We start from the raw sequence: 21434 nt of genomic DNA, 5'->3' as shown, positions 1-21434 counted from the left end.
TGTTTAAATCTCTCTCCTTATAATGGGACTTAAGCACGTGGATGGGTGCTTTCCTGAATTAGAACCTCAAACTGGTTAAGTCTATAGTTAAGCATGAGCTTAATCAACTTGCTGAATTGGGCCCTGGAAGCATAATCCACCCAATTGGAGCAGGGATCATACTGCTTATGCATTTCCCATTGTGCATAGAGAAGCCTGGACAGGAACTGTTCCTTCTGCAATTCCCTCAGAAGTGGTGCAGCTTCCACACTGTTTACAATGCATGGCTGTGGCTTAATGCCAAAGGTCTGCCTTTTTTAAAATATGGGACTGCTGTACATTCGACCTTGGAAGATATCTCACCTTTGGCAACAAAGGGCATTCATTCAGACCTGTGAATGAGAGTTTCAAAATGTTCTCTTTCAGGTAATTCAACATACTTCTAGTCACGATGCCCATTGTTAATCTCATACAATTTCTGGATATGGGAAGATAGTAAAACCTGAGTGTTGCATGTTCAAAATTTGTTTTGGAAAGAATTGTGTTATTTTCATAGTACCAGAAGTTTTTAGAAAGGAATTATGGATATTGGAATATTGATAAGGTCTATTTACATTTCTCTTTGGATGTTTTAAATGCCAAATACGTTGTAAATTGTTTGTTGTGATAACTTTGACATATGCATTTTGGAAAAGCTGTTTTGTATTTCAAGTAATTCAGGTCTATTGTTTTTGGGTAGTATGTATTGATTCTTAAAGAAGACAGATTATAGCTATTGTGACCCCAAACCCCTCAGTGCCAACTGGCAAGGGGGTTGAAGAATATCCTGATTCTGGTATGTACATTCTGGTACATCAAAGAATCTCATGTGAGGTCTTAAATGAAAGCCAAAGTAACACTGCTCATTAATATTGTTGGAAAATATATGTACATCTACTACATAAGGAGTTACGTGTGTATGTGCGTGTGAATATATATACTGAAAATATGCTCTTGGATTCTGTTTCTCCACCTCTGCTGTGATACAGGTTTCCTGTCAGACAAAAGACACTTATGTCTGGCTCTCTGTCGGTATGTAAATTAAGCACTGTAAGCTAACACAATTGGGACACAATTACATATGAAGTCAACAGATATGAAGCCAACAATGAAGTGCACACAGCAGGGGCAGAGAACCTTATCTTGCAAAAATCTTCAAAGGCTTGCTGGACTATATTTGGGGAACTGAGAAGACATCCTGTCATCCTGCACCTAGGAAGTAAACAGGCAGTGTATTTACATGTATGAAAATGAATCTGAACCAGCCTTGGTGAAATAAGGCTTCTTTAGACAAGAGGTTAAACAGTAAAATTTAGTCTTTAGAAAGAGTATTATGACTTTGTTTTATATGTTACCTTTTTTGTTTCAATTATCTTTACTCATTATTTCTTGAGTCTCGAATCTTTGATAATAAAGTCATTCTGGTTTTCCCCCTACATATATCTGTCTTGTGGTATTAAGCAAGAAACCAACTTTTATGGTTGAACTCAGGATGGATGTATTCACTGTTCCTTTGGGACAGCAGACCTGGTATTTCTGTGACTGTTCAGTGGATAAGGGGCTGAACACTACAGGGCAGCTTTTAGAGTAACAGCCATGTTAGTCTGTATCTGCAAAAAGAAAAGGAGTACTTGTGGCACCTTAGATACTAACAAATTTATTTGAGCATAAGCTTTCGTGAGCTACAGCTCACTTCATCGGATGCATACAGTGGAAAATATAGTGGGGAGATTTTATATACACAGAGAACATGAAAGAATGGGTGTTACCATACAGAGTGTAACAAGAGTGATCAGGAAAGGTGAGCTATTACCAGCAGGAGAGCGGGGGGGAAGTGATGGGGGGAAACCTTTTGTAGTGATAATCAAGGTGGGCCATTTCCAGCAGTTGACAAGAACAGTAAGTGGGAAAATAAACATGGGGAAATAGTTTTACTTTGTGTAATGACACATCCACTCCCAGTCTTTATTCAAGCCTAAGTTAATTGTATCTAGTTTGCAAATTAATTCCAATTCAGCAGTCTCTCTTTGGAGTCTGCTTTTGAAGTTTTTTTGTTGAAGAATTGCCACTTTTAGGTCTGTAATCGAGTGACCAAAGAGATTGAAGTGTTCTCCGACTGGTTTTTGTATATTATAATTCCTGACGTCTGATTTGTGTCCATTTATTCTTTTACGTAGAGACTGTCCAGTTTGGCCAATGTATATGGCAGAGGGGCATTGCTGGCACATGATGGCATATATCACATTGGTAGATGCGCAGGTGAACGAGCCTCTGATAGTGTGGCTGATGTGATTAGGCCCTATGATGATGTCCCCTGAATAGATATGTGGACCCAAACTTCTGAACACTATAGGGCATTATTTCCCTCGGCCCGCACAGCTTCCCACAGCCCCCATTGGCCTACAGCAGCGAACTGCAACCAGTGGGAGCTGTGATCGGCTGAACCTGCGGCCGCGGCAGGTAAACAAACCGGCACGGCCTGCCAGGGGCTTTCCATGAACAAGTGGCATCCCAAGTTTGGGAAACACTGATATAGGGGAACAGTACAAAAAGGTTTGGGATCTGGGGTACACCTACTGTTAACCTGAAAGGCAAAGTAAGGGCTGGCATAGCCTAGAGGAGAGTGCTTGGGTGGCTAACAGGCTGGTGATGTCAGGGAGCTGCTACCCAGTTAAGCACATGTAAGTCTTCCTCATGCTGGAGGCAGGGGGTAACAAGATGACTCAGCCTTGGGTACCGAAGAGCCATCACAATTACGTTTGACAACAATGAAATATTCTATTTTGTTTTGTTTTTTAATCTACAGGGTCTCCTAATATGTCTAATGTAAAATTATGTCTGTTTATTACTACTAATTTTCAAGATGAATTCTGATCATAAATAATTGGCAGTTTCATTAATTGCTTTAGGACTGTTATCTAGCTTATTAGCAGTAACTTCTAGCCTTCTGTGGGACTGTTTGTGGTCCTAATCAAGCAGGAGACTAGCTTTTAAACATCTGAAAAAGATATTAACAAGTTTGTTAAAGACAAGAGAACTTGTCTATTCTTGATATAAGTAAATATAGCTGGAGAGAGATGAGTGCATTTAATACAAGTTTGAAATCAGGTTAAACAGTGTATGACCTGATTCAAAGGCAGTCGAAGTCAATGTGAATTTAGTGGTCAGAGTCTAAGAAAAGTGGAACAAGTTGTTAACATGTTCCTAACATTTAACGTTACCTGAATCTGTGGGTCCTGCACTACACTAGTGAAAGCATAAATTAGTTCTTTTTAACGCTCTAGTCTAGGACCCTTAACTTTCCAAAGGACACTTAAGTGTATTGTTTTGGTTTTTTAAAATAATTTCTTAAATTTGTCCTTTCATAGCTTTTAATAGATTTTTGTTTGTTTCTGTTTTGTCACTGAATATCTGGCATGAGCTGGTGAATTATTTGAATGTGGAGATACCAACTAAGTCTGGACCTTGCATCCTGTATTTTCCAGAAATCACTTTGCCTTTATTGTACACCAAATGAAGCACAATACATTCAGTAATGGGGTTATGGGAAGTTTGTCTTTTTTTGTTTGTCTGTCTGTTTTATGGGCCTCATTAGCACCAATAAAATGTGAGATGATTTCACATGCAAAATTAGTAGACGCATGATCTTTAATATCTGGGATGTCTTTTCCCTTGCCACATTTTATTTTTCCTATAGAAATTAAATACGTGTATTTGCCAAATTCAAAGAAAATGCTACTCTCCTTTTTTTATACGTATACTTCAATCTTTTCCATATATAATTCCAATGTATTGACAGAGGGCAGGACTTTGTTACAGAGCTGTTCCTTTGTTTTCAGGGTCTCACTTTTTTTAAAAAGTTCCAGTGTTTTAGAGCTACTGGCAATGTGCAGCAACAATACTCTTCCACAGTTCTTTATTCTGTTGGACTGAAACTTCGTTTACCTTCCCATGCTTGGAGGGCCCTCATCTATATGGAACACGTTTTGCAGTGGTGACTGAGACAGAAGTTTGTCTGGAGCTAAAATGGAACAGAAACTTTTAGTTTACTATGTGCAGTATAATATTGGGTGAACTTGTCGGGTAAATTGTATTTTTTAAACAAGAATCTTGCAAAGCTAATATAGCAGTGGTGTCCAATCTTCTCTCTCAGGCCGCTTGTGGTCCTTGAAGATCTAAACTGTGATTGAACTTGCAATTGTTTAAGAATTGAAAATGTGTTCTTTGAGCTATTCCATGCCCTGCCATTTTTAAACTGAAGTGCTTGAATCAGCCTCATTGGTATGAGGAGGAAGGAGGAGACTGACTTGCTAGGCTACAGGGTCCCCAAGGAGAGCAGGATGGGAGCTTTATTGGCTCTGCCTGAGCCTGGGAGAGCGCCTAACGAAAAACAGCTCCCCTCTGCTACATAGCCACCTGTGGTAGCTTGGTAAAAGGAGGACATGTGGAGAACCAACAACCAGTTATGGCTACATTGACCAAATATCCAGTTTTGGCTGGGACAGTCCCCTTTTTAAGACCTGTCACTGATGTTCCAACTTTTTTTGGCAAAACTAGCCATTTGTCCCATTAGCTTTTTCCAACTGATTAAAAAAGTGGGGGGTGGTCAGGACAGAGGAACATTCAGGGAGGGTGAGCAGCAACATTTGGGGAGAGGGGGGTGAAGCGGGACAGGAGACTGGCCGATGTCTCTGCTATGCCATGTCCCTCCAATCAGGGAGCGATGGGCTGCAGCGTGAGCATGTGACACCCCAATCACAGGGCAGGGCAGTCAAGGCCCTAATTCAAACTCTTTTCCAGCCAGACCATGGAGCCATGGCTCGTGGGCCATGGAGCCTACTGCGCCACCCGGCTGGTAAGTGACTGACCGGGTCCCACAGAATCCGCTGGTGTTGGGGCAGCAAGCATAGCAAGCTGCCCCGGAGCCCCCACCCTGGCCTCATGTCCTCCCCACCTACCGTCCTTTGGGTCCAGTCCCTGGAGCACTTTCCAGTCCCTCTCCACCAAGACCTGTCTGGCTCTAGTCACCCACTTCTGCCAAATCCCTGCAGGGGTGCCATTTAGGGAGGGTGGTGGGGAGGCACCTGCCCCCTCCCTGAGTTTTGTACCACTGGCCGAGAGTGACCACACATGCTCCCCTATTGCTCGCTCCTCTTCCCCCTCCCGATACCAAAATCTGAAATGGTGCCCCTGCATTGCGGCCTTCCCCCATCTTCCAGGGCTGTTCTTTGCAGTCAACTTGGTCCCTCCTGCTACCTGGAATCTCCTTCCTGCCCCTTGCTATTCTGGCATGTCCCACTAGCTGGCTCATAGTCAATAGCTTCACCACCTGGCTCTGAGCTCCAAAGTACTCACCCTGTTTTGCTGCCCAGATCCCAGCCGATACTCATTCCTCTTCCCACAGCCCCCATCTCTGCTACTTGGCTCAATTGTGGGACATGGAGAAATGTTCATGGTGGACAAGCAGTGACACGAGGTGGCTCGCACCAGCCCTGCATGTCCCATTTTCAGTTTAGGGAAATATGGTCACCCTAGTTATGGCTCTCTAGGCTTCAGCCTAATTTAGCCTAGGTTGAGTTAACTTGCACCAATTGTCTGGCCTGCATGAGATCATACGTCAGCTGCCAAGTGCAGCACACACCAGCCACTCTCCCTCCCGCCCTGGACTGGACCTGGTTTTAAAAGGGGAAAATGTTTATCACACAATTTCCAATTTTGAACACTTTCAACCAGTTTTACCCTGACATGACCCCTGTGCTGCAGGCCACAGAGCTAGATGTATAAGAGCTGTCTGTGCTGCCTTCACACGAAGGGAATGGAGGGTGCCACAGAATCTGCCCCAAAGTATTGATTGTGGCCCCTTGACCTTTTGGAAATAACATGCTTAGGCTTCAGACTGAAAAGCTTGGACATCACTGATATATAGTCAGGAAGAGGGTTTTTTTGTTTAGTTTTTTATTAGATGCCAGCCACAATGTGAAATGTGGGCTCAACTATGCTTTCATCCAAACCCCACAAAGATATATAGATATATGTATATAAATAAATAAATAAATAAGAAATATGTATTTATTTATAATTCCTTGATGAATACTATGCAGAAAATGGACCTTTCTATTTGTGAACAGGAGTTAAGGAGAAAGATACCCAGGTGAATTAAATAACTAAGCATGTCTGAGAGATTGCCTTGCTCTCAGTTCCTGCACACTAACAGGGCAATTGGTGTAATCTGGGGTACCTGAGCTAATGTTCTCCAGACTTAAATATCAAGGAGATGATACCCGGGTGTTCTCAGTGATCTGTGTCCAGGAAGCCCACTTCCCTTCTATACCACCCCTGGGTAGGGGGGTGGAGGGGTGTGTGTGTAAAATATTGTTTGCGGTGAGGATTTTTAATTTAACTTTGTTTTTAAAGTCATTTGTTGTGGAAATGGTTCACAGGAATCTTGAGACTTTTGTAACTGAGTACATTTTATAAACAAAAGCAAACCTTAAAAAAATAAAAATCCAAGGCCAAAATTCTTGGACTTGGGTGCCAAAGTTGGACCCCCACATGAATTAGTAGTGACTTAAATAAGGTGCCTTGAGCTCCCCTGACTTCTGAAAGGCAGATGCATAAGTATGCATTTGGGCTTGTAATTCTGGCACACATGTTTGAGAACTTTGTTATATATATTTCATAGAAAAAGAGTTAAGATTCCACAAAAAACTTGACTTGGCCTCCAAGTCTCTATATGTCTCTAAGTATTCTATCAGCTTCTCAATTTGTTGCATTCCTTAGCATGTTTTCATAGTTCATTATGCTCTTCTCTGTCTTGTGTGTGCAGTAGGTTCTTATAGCTTTGACAAGTCAATCCACCTTTTGGTATGAGTTTCCTCATGTATAAAATGGTGGTGATACCTGTGAGTTCCATAATACTTATGAGCTCCACAAAGCTGGTGAAGAAACTTATAAATTCCTTTGGGACTTGATGAAACTCCAAAATGTTCACATTTCCATGGTGCATATAAGCCCCATGGTACATTCTCAACCATATCACACTACTCCTGTGCTCTATGTTTCTTCCATATCTGAAATTCCTAGCTACGCCATTTTGATGTAGCTCTTTAAAAAAAAGTTAGCTGACTTTCTCAATAAACCTCAGATTAATCCCCCTGAATCTTATTTGTCTCCACATGACAAACTTCAGGCAGAAAGAGGCTTTTAACAAAGAAAAGAAAAAAAAACTTAGAGTAGGATTGGTATTCGGCTTAGTTAATATTACTTACTGTAGCAATTGTATAGTCCTTTTCATCTTCAAAGCACTTTGCAACTCATTAATTAGATAATGTTTTTAACCTTAACTAGGAGTTGCTTCTGCAGCACCATAAACTGAAGCCAGAAAGATTTAAATTGGAAATAAGGGGCAAATTTCTAGCAGTGACAGTAATTAATCATTGCAACAGCTTATCAAGGGAAATGATGGTCATTGTCACTTGAAGTCTTTAAATTGACATTGGACACCTTTTCAAAAGATAACTTGTGACTGAACTAGAGTTTATTATGCTCAACAGCATACATTTAAACAGGGAAGAATAATTCCCTCCACTACACCAATTCCTGGGTGAAATACTATGGACTAAATCAGTTGCAGCTCCCACTGGCTACGGTTCGCCGCTGCAGGCCAATGGGGCCTGTGGGAAGTGGCGTGGGCTGAGGGACGTACCGGCCGTCACTTCCCACAGCTCCCATTGGCCTGCAGCGGCAAACCGCAGCCAGTGGGAGCCATGATCGGCCTAACCTGTGGATGCGGCAGGTAAACAAAGCAGCCCGGCCTGCCAGGGGCTTTCCCTGAACAAGCGGCATCCCAGGTTTGGGAAACACTGCTCTAGATCATGATGAGATAGACCTAGCAAAAAATATTCAACAACCTCTATCCCAGCTGGGCTTTGTGGTGCCGCTGTTCTTGGCATCTTTTGTTTCCCTCCTACATGGTTATATGTATGGATATGCTCAATCCTGAATCACTTAGTCTCATGCAATGAATGTGGAAGCAAGGTTGCCGTGATGCTTGCAGAAGTTGTGATTTCCTATTCTGCCTTGTTTTTCCCTGAGCTGTATGACTTCCTCTCCTTTTATTTCTCCTCCTGCGGCCAAAGAAGTATAAACTTCTGCCATCCATCCCTGATGTGGGATTGGATGTGCGTTTGAAAATTCAGCCACTTTCCCTCTCCCCCAACCCAGGAAACTGGCCTGCATGCCCCTGCAAGAAATATTGATGATGATACCACTGGAGGAGATGTACAGTACTATCTTCTCCCTGCTGCTCCTGAGAATTCACTAGTGAGAAAAGGCTGCTGCTGGGAGAAGGCTCTCAGCCTGGCAGTGAGTTTTGAATTTCTGGGAAGGAGTCTGAAATAAAGAGTTCAAATAGATCGTTTCTGAGTTTATCCCATTGTTTCATCCTTCTCAGCACTCAATGTTACCATGCTACAACACATATCAAATTTGCTGAGTGAGGTATGCAACAGTAAATCGTTATTAATACATTAGTCCATTTTGTTTTTTACCTGTGCAAAGCTATAATAAACTTAGTGATCCAGACACATTTTCCCTTTACTTCATTAGAAAAGAATCCAGTTCATTTTTAAAACTCCAAAGAGTGTTGGTAACTTTCCCTAAAAGAGTCTGAGAACTTAATTTTTGTGTTTTGTTTTGTTGTGAATCAAAGAGAAATAGGACTGAAGTTTGAAACAATTACTGCATGGTTTCATAATGTTTTGTTATAGCAAAATCTAATTCTGTTGAAATTCTTCATATCTAATTATTCCAATGGGTGAAATTCATTGTAACATCTCACAACAGACTGTCTCATATACTCTCATTGACTGTGTACTTTTACATGGGATCTCAGTGGTAAAGTTTTAATGTCACTGACACTAAAATTCTGATCTAGCGTAAGAGAAATTCTATCACATGATGGACTCTCACATACCTTTCTGTAAGACTTTGTTCACTTTTAATAATATGCAAATAAAGAAGAGCCTCACCTTAAAAATTAAAACATGCCATATAATCTTCACCTACCAAAACACCAGTATGAGGGCAATATACCTCTTGACAACTTGATTTTGTTTTTATTTCTTCAGCAGCAATTGAACAAACTCACTCTTCTAAATACTGCTGAGTTCATATTAATTTTCATGAACTGAGCTTGCAGATCTATCCTCAAGACTTCAAAGAGAAAATTTTGCTATGTGATTTCTAAAACATACATGTCAATATAACATTTTAACTCAAGTGAAGCACACTTTCCTCAGCCCATGTGCTACCATGACTTAATCTGTGACTTTGGGGACGTTACTTAACTTCTCTTTCTATCATTGTTTCTCCATCTATAAAAGGGGATATACTTGTCTAGCACAGAAGTAGGCAGGATTTTGTCTAAAAATATATTTAAAAGTTAAGCTTTCAGCCTTAACTCTTAATTTCCTTTCTTCTGAGTCCCTGCTTTCCCAACTGTAATATTGCTTATCAGTAGATTTGTTTACAGTGCATTTTTATAGTAGTGACAAACTTATCCATCATGTTGTCATAATAAGCGGTAACCTTATCACAAATTGCCCATTAATTTGCATCTTTTCAGTGAATTATATGGAGCGCATTGTAGCGATATTTGCTCTTGTATTGTACTCTCTAGCTAAGGACCTCAAAGCACTTCGCAAACACTACTGAATTGTGACGCACGACACTGCTCTGATGTAGGAAAGAATTATTATCCCCATGTTACAGATGGAGAAAATGAGGCACAGAGAGGTTAAGCAACTTGCCCAGAGTTGCACAGGATGTCTATGGGAGAACTGGGAACAGCACCCAGATCTCCTGACTTCAAATCTAGAGCTTTAACAACTGAAACATCCTTCTCCTGAATGATGCCATGCAATTTTCAGAAAAGTTATAGCACTGTTTTGATGAGAACAGTAAATTACTCAGATCTCCATATCTTAAAATATTCTGGCCATAGTAAAAGTATGTGTGGATTTAAAGCCTTTGTACAGTGAAGGATCATACAGCTTGTCTGTCTCCCTAATGCAGTTTCTGCATTAGAGTTAATGATATTTCAATATTTCTGAAGTATTTAGCATTTTTCACTGTACTGATTACAATCTGTTGTAGATTATAATTATGCTGCTTTTATCACTCAAACACTCAAGTGATTTTTAAACCTTCAAGTGGCTCATTCTAGATTTTTATTTCTCAAAGCGTTTGAAAGTCTGCTTAGATTATGCCCTTCTGTCACATTAGCTGTAAATGCTAAATCAATGCAAAATGAATAGATTCTTATTTCTAAAAATAACCTTTTTCACAGGAAGAAGAACTAAGGAAAAGTGGGGAAGCCAAATATTCACACTTGAGCGACGAGCTTCATGTTCTAATTGAAGTGTTTGCTCCACCTGGGGAAGCTTATTCACGTATGAGTCATGCCTTGGAAGAGATTAAAAAATTCCTTGTTCCAGTAAGTGGCTCAGAACATTTTTTTTTCTAATTATCTCTAGTTCTGCTACATTGAAATCATTCATTCTTTAAATCCTACCTGGTTCAGGAAACAATTTGATCTCCTGAAGATTCATTTTATGAGATGCCCAACAATCCACTAATTGTTCCTTAAGTATCTTCTGTGTGTATGGTTGTTTTGTTTTTTTATGATCATAGGTCATGGACCTCAGTGTAGAAATATGCCTCTAAGATCCTTGAGTATTGTATATTTGTACTGGCATTGTTCGCATGTGCTACATTTTATATAAATGTCTTTATACAAAAGATTCTGAATTTACATGCAAACTAAAAATACAATAATAACATTTTATTTGGCAGCATTTACACTAATAATTCTGATCAGCTCCAATATTACTGCAGTTCAGAAGACTAATCCTAACTCAGGCTTGAATTTCAGAAACCATCGCTATTCAGAAAAGGACTCCAATGTGTGCTTAAGTGCTTTCTGAAACGGGGCCCCAAAATTCTAGAATACTATGTAGCAGGACAAATAAGGGATGGAGGAAACTCACTTTCATTTATATTTGTATTATACAGAACTACTTCAGCTAACCCAAACTCCTTGCAATCTGAACCAGAATTATGTCCCTTTTTGCCTATTAATTTCTTTGCAACTATTTTAAATTTCAGTTGTCCAAATGTATTCACTGTACCGCATGACATTTTGATATTCAAGGTTTTACTTTATATATAATCTGCATTAATGATGATTTTGCAACAGTGTTGTGGCATGAGCTACATACCAGAAAAGCTGGGTTTTGTCTAGTCTGATCTGAGGGCACAGATACTGTTGAATGCAATGAATACAGAAAGAAAAGGAGTACTTGTGGCACTTTAGAGACTAACAAATGTATTTGAGAATAAGCTTTTCTGAGCTACAGCTCACTTCATCGGATGCATTCAGTGGAAAATACAGTGTGGAGATTTATATACATAGAGAACATGAAACAATGGGTGTTACCATACACACTGTAACGAGAGTGATCACTTAAGGTGAGCTGTTATCAGCAGGAGAGCGGGGGGGGGGGAGGGGGGGGCGGAGGGAACCTTTTGTAGTGGTAATCAAGGTGGGCCATTTCCAGCAGTTGACAAGAACATCTGAGGAACAGTGCACATCTGCACCTGCACATCTACCAATGTGATATATGCCATCATGTGCCAGCAATGCCCTTCTGCCATGTTGGTCAAACTGGACAGTCTCTATGTAAAAGAATAAATGGACACAAATCAGACGTCAAGAATTATAACATTCAAAAACCAGTCGGAGAACACTTCAATCTCTTTGGCCACTCGATTACAGACCGAAAAGTTGCAATTCTTCAACAAAAAAAATTCAGGAACAGATGCCAACGAGAGACTGCTGAATTGGAATTAATTTGCAAACTGGATACGATTAACTGTGGCTTGAATAGAGACTGGGAGTGGATGGGTCATTACACAAAGTAAAACTATTTCCCCATGTTTATTCCCCCCACCCCCCACTGTTCCTCAGACGTTTTTGTCAACTGCTGGAAATGATTACCTTGATTACCACTACAAAAGGTTCCCTCCGCCCCCGCCCCCCGCTCTCCTGCTGGTAACAGCTCACCTTAAGTGATCACTCTCGTTACAGTGTGTATGGTAACACCCATTGTTTCATGTTCTCTATGTATATAAATCTCCACACTGTATTTTCCACTGAATGCATCCGATGAAGTGAGCTGTAGCTCATGAAAGCTTATTCTCAAATAAATTTGTTAGTCTCTAAGGTGCCACAAGTACTCCTTTTCTTTTTGCGAATACAGACTAACACAGCTGCTACTCTGAATCCAATGAATACAGAGTAAGAGTTGATTCAAATTTTTCAATAAACAACAAAAGCAATACAAAATTATACTAATAAAAGTTCTGTCTTCCAACAAGAATGCAACAATGCATTTACTATATTTTGAACCCATATAATACAAATCAAATTTAAAAAAAACATTCAAATACTCAAATTGATTACAGAATAGGCTAATCATTTAGAGACTTTATTTTCTTGTTTCCTTTTTTTTGTTTTGTTTTGTTTTGTTTTAAATTGTTCTTTTTTTTGGATACAGTATTTAAAACCTTATATTTTACAACCACTGAACATGGTGGGTTTTTTTAAATGAGTAACTTGAAAATGGCTACATGCAAACTGTGAGACATTTTGCTTTAAATAATCAGAATTCACACTAAGTGTGACAACAAAATATACCATGTTTGAAACAGGCCATTAAGTTGTCATTTTTCATCCCACTACTATATTTCCAGTTTGGAAATATAAATGATGAAATCAAATGACCTTTTACATGCTCTTGTACTGATACAAATTCATGAGAAGTGAAAACAGTTTATTAACATAAATTTTGTTTCCAGATTGATCATGCAATAAAGGGGACTGAATAAGAATATAAGTACGGTCATAATGGGTCAGACCAATGGACAATCTAGCTCAGTATCCTGTCTTCTGACAGTGGCTAGCGCTAGTTGCTTCAGATGAATGAACAGAACAGAGCAATCATTGTGTGATCTATCCCCTGTTGTCCAGTCCCATCTTCTGGCAGTCAGCGGTTAAGGGAGACTTAAAGCATGGGGTTGTGTTCCTGACCATCTTAGCTAATAGCCATAAATGGACCTGTCCTCCATAAACATATCTAATTATTTTTTAACCCAGTTGTACTTTTGGCCTTTACAACAGTCACAGGCAATGAGTTCCCCAGGCTGACTGTATGTTGTGTGAAGAAGTGTTAGTTTTAAACTTGTTGCCTATCAACTTCATTGGGTGACCCTTAGTTCTTGTGTTTATGTGAAGGGGTAAATAACACTTCCTTGAGATCACTCGTGGTTTTATAGACCTCTATCATATCTGCCCCTTGTTATCTCTTTTCTAAACTGAACAGTTCCTGTCTTTTTAATCTCATCTCATATGAAGCTGTTCCATACCCTTAATCACTTTTGTTGCCTTTCTCTGTCTTTTCCAGTTCTAATGAATCTTTTTTTGAGATGGGATGACCAGAACTGCATGCAATATTCAAGGTGTGGGTGTACCATGGATTTACATAGTACCATTATATTTTCTGTCTTATTACTTATCCCTTTCCTAATGGTTCCTAACATTCTGTTGGCTTTTTTGACTGCCTCTGCACATTGAGCGCATATGTTCAGAGAACTATGCACAGTGACTCCAATATCTTTCTTGAGCGGTAACAGCTAATTTAGACCCCATCATTTTGTATGTATAGTTGGGATTGTGTTCGCCAATATGCATTACTTTGCAGTTATCAACATTGAATTTTGTCTGCCATTTTATTGCCCAGTCATCCAGTTTAGTGAGATCACTGTGTAACTCTTCAGTCAGCTTTGGTCTTAACTATCTTGAGTAACTTTGTATAATCTGCACATTTTGCCAGCTCACTGTTTCCCCCTGTTTCCAGATAATTTTATTAATATGTTGAACAGTGGTACATTACAGATTGATGGGGAAACCTTGCTATTTACCTCTCCATTCCGAAAACTGAACATTTATTGCTACACTTAGTAACTAGTTAAAAGATAGGACACAAATCCATGAGAAGACGCTCCGTCTTACCCATCACTGCTTACTTTGCTTAAGGGCTTTTGTTGTAGGACCTTGTCAGTCTTTCTAAGCGCTATATATACTGGATCACCCTTGTCCACACGCTTGTTGACACTGTCAAAGAATTTTAATAGGTTGGCAAGGCATGATTTCCCTTTGGAAAAGCCATGTTGACTCTTCCCCAAGAGATCGTGTTCATCTGTGTCTGATCATTCTGGTCTTTACTATAGTTTCAACCGATTTGCCTGTTGGCAATTCAGTCTTGATAAAATATTGCAGGGCATATCAATGCAGCAACAACAAATAGACAATGTACCTTGGAATGACAATTTAGCTGCAGCTAAATGATGTAGATGTGCCAAATTTCAGAGAGTGAATTTTTATAGTTAAAATAATCCCTGGTTTGGAGGAGTTTATAATGTAGGTGGGGCTGATAGCACTGCCTACTATTAAGATTGCTTGAAACTTCCTATTGCAAGACTCTATTTTCAGTTGCTTATAACTTTGCAAAACTATAACCATTTGGACTGAATTTTTCCATGCTGGGTGTCTGTCTCAAGCTGATTTTGTATGTTTGTTTGTTTTTTTGTAATTTTAACCAAAACAGGCAAGCCATTTGGGAGAACAAGGCTCCAGGGCATCATTCAAATGCCTTTATCCATGAGACCGTCCTTTCTCATTCTTCAATCTCTTGCCTCATTCATTACACGCCTTCCAACTTCTGCAACCAATTAGGCAGGAGTCCTATGGGCAATAGCTTCCTCTACCACACAATACTGATTCTTCCCTCGAACATGTCTATTCTGTGCAACGAATGGACAGGCCTACACAATGAGCAAGGGGTGTGATTTCCAGCTCACGTACATGTACTTATGTTAGTTCCATTACAGCTACTGAGACTTTAAATAGTAGCGTAGCTGCAGTTAGCACAGTCGGTGGCCACACAGCTTAGCTGCGCTGAGTACAAACCTGCCTGAACTCCAGGAGTATGCACTCGGCATGGCTAAATTGTGGTGCTCCTGCTGCTGCCCATGCTACCGTGGCCACACTATTATACAAACTCATGGTCTCATCAAGCTAGCACAAGAATATGTGCCTGAGCTGGGAATCACACCACTAGCTCATAGTATAGACCTAGCCGATGAGACAGGAATACTGTGGAAAAACTAGTATGTGATCTTGTAATTAGAAACAGTATCATAATGCACAAGCAACCTTAATTCTGGCATTTCTAATTTCAGTGCTTGACTTTGCAACCTTAATGTTTGTTTAACATAATGAGGGTGTGTGGGGTGGGGTGTGAGAGAGAGAAATTTACTGTAAAGAAGGGAAATACTAATACTTCCTTAACTATGGGCCAGATTCTGCAGCCCCTGTTCATGGTGAGTAGTATCATACTCTGTGAGTGGTCCTATTGAAACAATACAAATAAGCAGCAGAGAATTTACTGCAATAATAGTCCTGCCAGGAGCCTTATTTAGCTTGCTTATTTTTCTTGTACATACCACTTACAAAAGTGACTACTATCTTAATCTTGAATTATTGTGATGATTTACACATCTATATTTCAATCACCCATCTTATGTTCTACCTCCATGCAAAATATCTCTGTCCTAGGAGAACAAGGAGGGTGGTAGAATAATGTGGTCATGATAACATAAAACTTTGGTGAAATACTGTCTTAAATATTAAAATACTGCACAGCTTAACATTGTGAGCTGCACTTATTTGTTTATAAGAAATGTGATGCATTTTTGAGCACTGCTAAAAGCTGTATTGGGGGAGATATAAAAAACAGACTAGTCAGAAGGTTTAGAACTTGGTTTACAGTAGCAATAATCACACCAACAAGTAACGACTACATTTTATCACTTGGTTATTAGATTTATCCTGTCTCTGCTTCATTTCAGATTTATAATAACCAACAAAGCAGTTATTAACTGGTTGGTTACAACGTATGTGCTCAAAAAGCTTGCACTAGATAATTTCCTCTTTGTTCCCTGTTTACTGTATATCTTTAATTTGTTTTATGATACTGTGTTTATAAAATATAATTAATTGTGGCACCAAATAGCTATTATTCCATTACAGGATTTAAAGAAGAACCTTACCCATTTATTTATAGTGACTCAGTGACCTGATAAAGAATACAAATGAGCTTTCATCTTACTTATGGTATTTTTTTACTTTAAATTTAAGTGGAATATTGTCCTCAGAATGATTGACTGTTTGCATCAGTAACATGAAAAGATGTTTTGGTAATTTATCATAAGCTTTTAATGAGGCTTCATATTTACATAAGTGTAGAGAAAAATAGAGAAATCAAAACAATACAGACTGGATGTGGGGATAGTAGAGAGAGCATTAAAATGATCTATATATTACATGATTCAAAGTTAACAAACAAGTGTGTTTTTCCTTTAATGGCACTTTATTTTCATCTTCAGTCTTGTCCAATTATAGTATTAAAACTTTTGCTAGCTAAGATTTCACCCCACACTCACAGACAGAAAATGTGTATTGGTACTGGATATTGCAAAAGCTAGTTCCTGTTGAAGCCAACAAGCAGGTGGTGTTTTGGGACTCCATCCAATAGGAATTTTAAACAAATCATTGTACCGTAAAGGTCTGCAACCTTCACTAGTTTACTGATTGACAAGGGTTTAAAACTGTGGACCTGATTCAAGGACCATATATTAAATTTATTTTACAATGAATTGAGGCCAGCATATGGCTCTGAAAACCCTCATTTGGGTGTTCTGTTCTGGCCTTCTTCAAACCTTGAATAACAGGTAGATAAGTCTTATTTTGCAGTTGATCTCACAGGACTATGTTCTCTCTGTTTTTGCACAGAACTCCCACCTGCCTGCACAAGTCCTCTGTGCAATTACTGAGGGGAGAATATGTTCCATTATGTTTTGATTTGTACACTCTGTGATAAGATATAGCTATAATGGAAACGGGAGAGGTCAGATGAGCCATGATCAGCTGTGGAACTGTGACAATTTGAAGTATCTATGTACACCTTATTAACTCTTTGATGTTTGGGGGCTCTTTATATGTGTCTGTCAGACTGCAAACTCCATTTTTTAATGTGGGGTTTGTCTGCCTTCTCTGTCCTTTTACCTCCATATTGGACTGTAATCCCTTGGGATACAGAGTGAACTAGGACTAACAATAATGGATTGTTAATTTAAATGTTCTTCATTAAAATGGAACAACATTAAACAATAGTTGGCTCCTACCCAGGAGGACTGATTTATCAGGGGAGAGTTCACCTGCCAATGAAATCACCTGGAAGGGATCTGAGCTCAACTGTTGAGGCTAATCAGGAGGTCGTATGACAGAGGAGATTGGAAGGTTATAACAGGGCAGGAGCAGCTCTACACTGGGTTTTTTTGTTGGCTATTTTTACCATCTTATGCTGAGGGGAGCTGCTTCTGGAGCCTGATGGGGCAGAACAGAACCCCTCCTGCCCAAGGATTCCCAAGGGAAGGGTGAGATAAAGGGTGGGGCATTGTGTTCAGGATGTTTTGTTGTGTTTCTAAATGGTCTATTAAGTATAGAGGATGTGAGTCAAAAACCTTTTGCTCAGCCTGTGTCTATCGGCTTCTGCAATCATGTGTCCCTAAAGAAGTAAACTGTAAACCAGGCTCTCACCTTTGTAGGGATTCTGGGGAATACTTAAGAGCTGCTGGGGAGGCTAGGGGTCACATTTTCAATTTTTTTCTCCAAGACAATGAGAGCTGGAAACTTTCTTTACAAGAGAATTTTAACTTTCATTTATCACATGGCTCCAGGAGTTGTGGCTTTAAGAAAAACACCAAACAGTTTGAGACCTCAGATGAAATTGTGGGGGGTTGGCAATATTGAAAAATAACTTTTGTATCTAGTTATACAAGGAGAGAATGATCCCAGGTTCATCTGAATACACTTGCATCATTGTAGCACTTCATTGTGGACACTCACTACCATGACTTGAGAGGTTTTCCCATAGCTGTGGTTAATCCACCTCCCTGAGAGGCAGTGGCTAGGTTGACAGAATTCCTTCAGCAACTTAGTACTGCCTAAGGGCAGTGGTGAGCTGCAGCTGATTCGCACCGGTTCACGCAAACTGGTTGTTAAATTTTGAAGCAGTTTTCGAACCGGTTGTTAACCCGCTTCCCTGCAGGGGACGCTGAGGCTTTGATGGGCTCCGGCCGGGAAGTGATGTAATTCCTCCTCTGGCGGCCGGGGGCACTGCGCTGCAGGAGCCATGTGGGCTGCCGCATGGCCCTGGGCACAAGCCCTGTTGCTGCTGCTCCCCTGGCCCTCGGGCTCCCGCTGCTGCCTGGTGGGTCCCCAACTGCTCTGCTGGGCCTGGGCTGCGTCCTGCTGCTCGGGCTGCTCCGAGCTGCTCTCCCCGTGAGTACCCACCACCCTGCCCGCACCCACTGCCCTGCCTCCAGCCACCCCCGCACTCCCTGCCCGCACCACCCCCTGTCTCCAGCCACCCCCGCACCCCCTGCCTGCAGCCAGCCCCTGCCGCACCCCCTGCCCTGCCTGCGCCAGCCCCTGCCGCACCCCCTGCCTGCAGCCAGCCCCTGTCTCCAGCCACCCCTGCACCCCCTGCCCTTCCCGCAGCCAGCCCCTGCCGCACGCACCCCCTGCCCTTCCCGCAGCCAGCCCCTGCCGCACGCACCCCCTGCCCTTCCCGCAGCCAGCCCCTGCCGCACACACCCCCTGCCCTACCCGCAGCCAGCCCCTGCCGCACGCACCCCCTGCCCTGTATCCAGCCAACCCCTGCCGCACCCCCTGCCCTGCCCGCAGCCAGCCCCTGCCCGCAGCCAGCTCCGCACCCCCCTGCCCTGCCCGCAGCCAGCTCCGCACCCCCCTGCCCTGCCCGCAGCCAGCCCCTGCCGCACGCACCCCCTGCCCTACCCGCAGCCAGCCCCTGCCGCACGCACCCCCTGCCCTGTATCCAGCCAACCCCTGCTCCACGCACCCCCTGCCCTGCCTGCAGCCAGCCTCTGCCGCACCCCCTGCCCTGCCTGCAGCCAGCCTCTGCCGCACCCCCTGCCCTGCTCGCAGCCAGCCCCGCACCCCGCTGCCCTGCCCGCAGCCAGCCCCGCACTCCCTGCCTCCAGCTAGCCCTGTCCCATGCCCCTGTCTGCAGCTGGCCCCACATCCACTAGTGCCCTGCAGTTCCCAGGGCAGTAACCCTGCACACCTGCTTCAATGAGGGGGGCAGGGAGCAGCTGGGACCCACACATTTCCACAGTGGGGAAAAAGTAAGCCAATTATTTCAACTGAACTGGGTAGTGTAAGGGGAGGGTGGGGAACACATTTGGAATCTGTTCATATCCCTTATCAGAGGGGAGGATTCATGTTCATGAGGGGAAGTGTACAACAATTTGTATGTAAACAGCAGAGGTCTAGAAGGCTTCTGAAGTAGAAGAAATGCCTTTGTTTCTAACAATGGAGGGAGGTAATATTCATAGCCTACATGAAATTTAGTGGCTGTCTAAATTTAGAAGCTCTTAGGAGGGTAGCAAGGGGTAGCTCAGTGCTTTGAGCATTGGCCTGCTAAACCCAGGGCTGTGAGTTCAATCCTTGAGGGGGCCATTTAGGGATTAGGGCAAAAATTGGGGATTGGCCCTGGTTTGAGCAGGGGGTTGGACTGGATGACCTCCTGAGGTCCTTTCCAACTCTGATATTCTATGATTCCATACAAGTTAGACTAGATGATCTAGTGGTCCCTTTTGGTTTTAAAATCTATGAATCTGACACTATGTAGACTGTCTGCCTATTTCTCAGATTTGTGATACAGTTCAAACCACCATGACACAGTTGCCCAGGTGTTTTAGATAAATAAGCACAGTACTCAGATTTGACTGTTTCCATGGTGGAGAATTTGAACAAACACACATGTATACCTGAAGTCAACATTCATTTCACAAATAAAGTCCTGGGACAAAATTGAGTGATACAAGAGGTGTCAAGAGGGAGCTCTTTACTCACTCTCTGGTGGCTGGAGTAGCACAAGTTTCTTGGTCTGTATAATGCTTCCTTCTTCTAGAGAAATAGCACGAAACACTGTAGAGAACACTTTGTCGCTAGCACTGTTGGCTGAGGGGAGAGGTGGAAGCTGATGATGATCTTTGACTCATGATTTGGCCATGGTTGGAGACCCTTATGACAAAGGAAGGAAGAGAAGTAAAACCATATAACTTGGTGTGGGAAGATAGAAATGAGTGGAATCAGGGGATAGAATTATAGTGATAAATGAAGAAGGGAACAAGTTGATAAAGAGAGGCATGGGAAGACAGCACAGAGGAATGGTAGGGGAATCAGCCCACATTTGAGAGGAGAGGGGAACTGAAGTGAACAAAAAAATGACTGGGAAGGAAATACGTTATAGAAAGACTATAGGACTAAATATAGCAATAGGCCTGGAAATAAACTGATTGTGAGAGGGTAACTTCCAGGACAGGAGGTGAGAGTTACCCCCCTGCCTTTAGTAGGGGAGAGAGACATACTGGTGCTAAACCGGGTGGCAGCTCTCTGTTCACTTCCCCCCACCCACTCCGGTCTGTTAGTCACCCTAGACAAACCTCAGGACTCTGCCAGCCCTTTCTTTGCCTTTGCAGATTAACACTTGGTGTACCTCCGTTCCGCAACTTCCCAGAAGCATCCCCCTGTAGTGTCCATCCCCTGTCATTGAAAACTCAGACTAATTACCAAGTGTGGTGCCTCCAAAGAGACAGTATGTGCACAACAGCTTACTTGATTGAATTGAGAAGGTGCATGCTACTTACTATCACAGCACTGAGATGAATTTCAAGTAAGAAGAGAATAAATTTATTAACAAAGAACAGAGAATCACAGATTCAAGTGAACGGGCTTTTAAAGTCACAGGTAGATAGTAAAAAAAAAAAGATACATGGAAGACAATTCATACACTGGGAGAAAAGTGGGGAATGCACCTGTCATTGGAAGTGTCAGCTGGATCTTGCATTCTCTGCTAATTTCTGCCACATCTGGTAAAGTGAAAAGCTTCAGATTTCCCTTTTGAATGACTCCAGCACTATTACCACCTGCACCACTCCATCGCAGTTTCTCTCTCTTTCTCTCTCTGCAACTTGAAAAATAATTGAAATATTAAAAATTTGATGTCTTAAATCATATACATCCTCTCCGTACGATAGTACGGACAACAGTGTGGACTCTCTTCTTTGGGCATGCCTGGACAAGACCCATCTCTCTTGGTCCGTAATCTATTTCAGCATCATTTTAATGGCTGCAAAACTTGTGGATA

At 41.7% G+C, this 21434-nt stretch overlaps 1 protein-coding gene across 4 annotated transcripts in view; it reads left to right on the top strand.

Annotated features, from left to right (window-relative positions):
- The window catches only part of KHDRBS2 (KH RNA binding domain containing, signal transduction associated 2), a 621327-nt gene that overhangs the window by 311863 nt on the left and 288030 nt on the right, over positions 1–21434 (top strand). For 3 of the 4 annotated variants that reach the window (XR_006289433.1, XR_006289434.1, XM_007059891.4), the window contains exon 4: positions 10367–10513. The exons of the other annotated variant lie outside the window; for it this stretch is intronic. Coding sequence is in view for 1 of the 3 variants with exons in the window: in XM_007059891.4 (XP_007059953.1) it covers positions 10367–10513 (147 nt within the window). In the remaining 2 variants the exon portion in view is untranslated. The remainder of the gene's footprint in view (positions 1–10366; positions 10514–21434) is intronic. 4 annotated transcript variants of the gene reach the window in all.

This window comes from Chelonia mydas, chromosome 3 (assembly GCF_015237465.2).
Source record: "Chelonia mydas isolate rCheMyd1 chromosome 3, rCheMyd1.pri.v2, whole genome shotgun sequence".
NCBI lineage: Eukaryota > Metazoa > Chordata > Testudines > Cheloniidae > Chelonia > Chelonia mydas.
Note: the sequence above shows the minus strand (reverse complement) of the source record. Positions and strands in the feature narration are given on the sequence as shown.